General features: G+C 57.8%; 1 protein-coding gene across 1 annotated transcript in view; it reads right to left on the bottom strand.

The window, feature by feature from the left end:
* Positions 1 to 937, bottom strand: part of LOC103360703 (kelch-like protein 20) — an 11,963-nt gene extending 11,026 nt beyond the window's left edge. Inside the window, exons 1-2 of the mRNA XM_008286571.1 lie at positions 582 to 937; positions 111 to 398 (exon numbers count right to left, since the gene is read on the bottom strand). Coding sequence (XP_008284793.1) covers positions 111 to 386 — 276 coding nt within the window. The 5' untranslated portion in view covers positions 387 to 398; positions 582 to 937. The remainder of the gene's footprint in view (positions 1 to 110; positions 399 to 581) is intronic.
* Between the last annotated feature and the right edge of the window lie 50 nt (positions 938 to 987).

Raw genomic sequence — 987 nt, 5'->3', positions numbered from 1 at the left:
TGAAAAAGAAGCCATGTTGATCACAATAAAAACAAAGGAGGATTGGAGGATGACTGAGTTCACTGTCAGAGGATCTGGTGGAGAACAGAGAAGTTCTGACGCGCGCTCACCTGGAAGTAGGAGCTGAAGGAGGCCAGCACGATGCGGTGACACGGGAACTCCTGTCCGCCGCAGCACAGCGTCACGTCGCAGAAGGCGTTGTTGAGCCGCAGGCTGTTGAGGCCCTGCAGGACGGTGCTCGGGTGGCGGCTCTCCACGAACAGGTAGTCCTCGCTGCTCAGGGCGGCCGGAGGAGCGGCGGCCGTGGCGCCGTCCTCCTCCTGCACCGGGAAGGTGACGTTCATGGTGGCCGGGGCGGGCGGAGCGGCGCCGATGACTTCTGCCATGGCTACTGGAGCCTGGAGGGGAACACACAGAGCGGGACAGATCAGAACCAGTGGCTCCCAGTGCGGATTAATGGGAGTTACAGAGTCCGACGAGGCGCGCCGGGATTAGCGCAGGCGTGCCGCCGGGGAGCGACTCGTCCGGTCCCGGTGGAAGCACACCTGCACAGAACATCCAGGTGACAGAAAGCATTTTACCTGTTGCGCATAGTCGTGACAGCTGCGGAGCGAACAGTCTCCGGTCGGTCAGCAGCAGCGGAAGGCCCGCCCACCGGCGAGAGGAGTCCGGTCCCGGTATGTCCGGCTCCGTTTGGAGGAGGGAGGACCGCCGCTTCTTCTACAGCGGCACGTTGAGAGGCTTTGATTCCAGACAGCGCCACCTACCGCAATGAACGAGGGCCAGAATGCGTGATTTAGCGCTAAAGATGACTTCTGTCAACATATAATTATAATTTAAAAGGTTGATCCACAAGAAGCACTGCTTCATGTCCAAGCACCGATCATTTCAAGGTTTTTTTTCATCCAAATAGTGCTTTTTAATCAACAAGTTGCGGTTTGAATGGTTTGTTCCAGCCGTGTGATGAGCTGATGAGCAGGTGGGATG

Source organism: Stegastes partitus, unplaced genomic scaffold (genome assembly GCF_000690725.1).
Source record: "Stegastes partitus isolate 25-593 unplaced genomic scaffold, Stegastes_partitus-1.0.2 Scaffold459, whole genome shotgun sequence".
Taxonomy (NCBI): Eukaryota; Metazoa; Chordata; class Actinopteri; family Pomacentridae; genus Stegastes; species Stegastes partitus.
The sequence above is the reverse complement of the archived record's forward strand: the minus strand, read 5'-3'. Positions and strand labels throughout refer to the sequence as shown.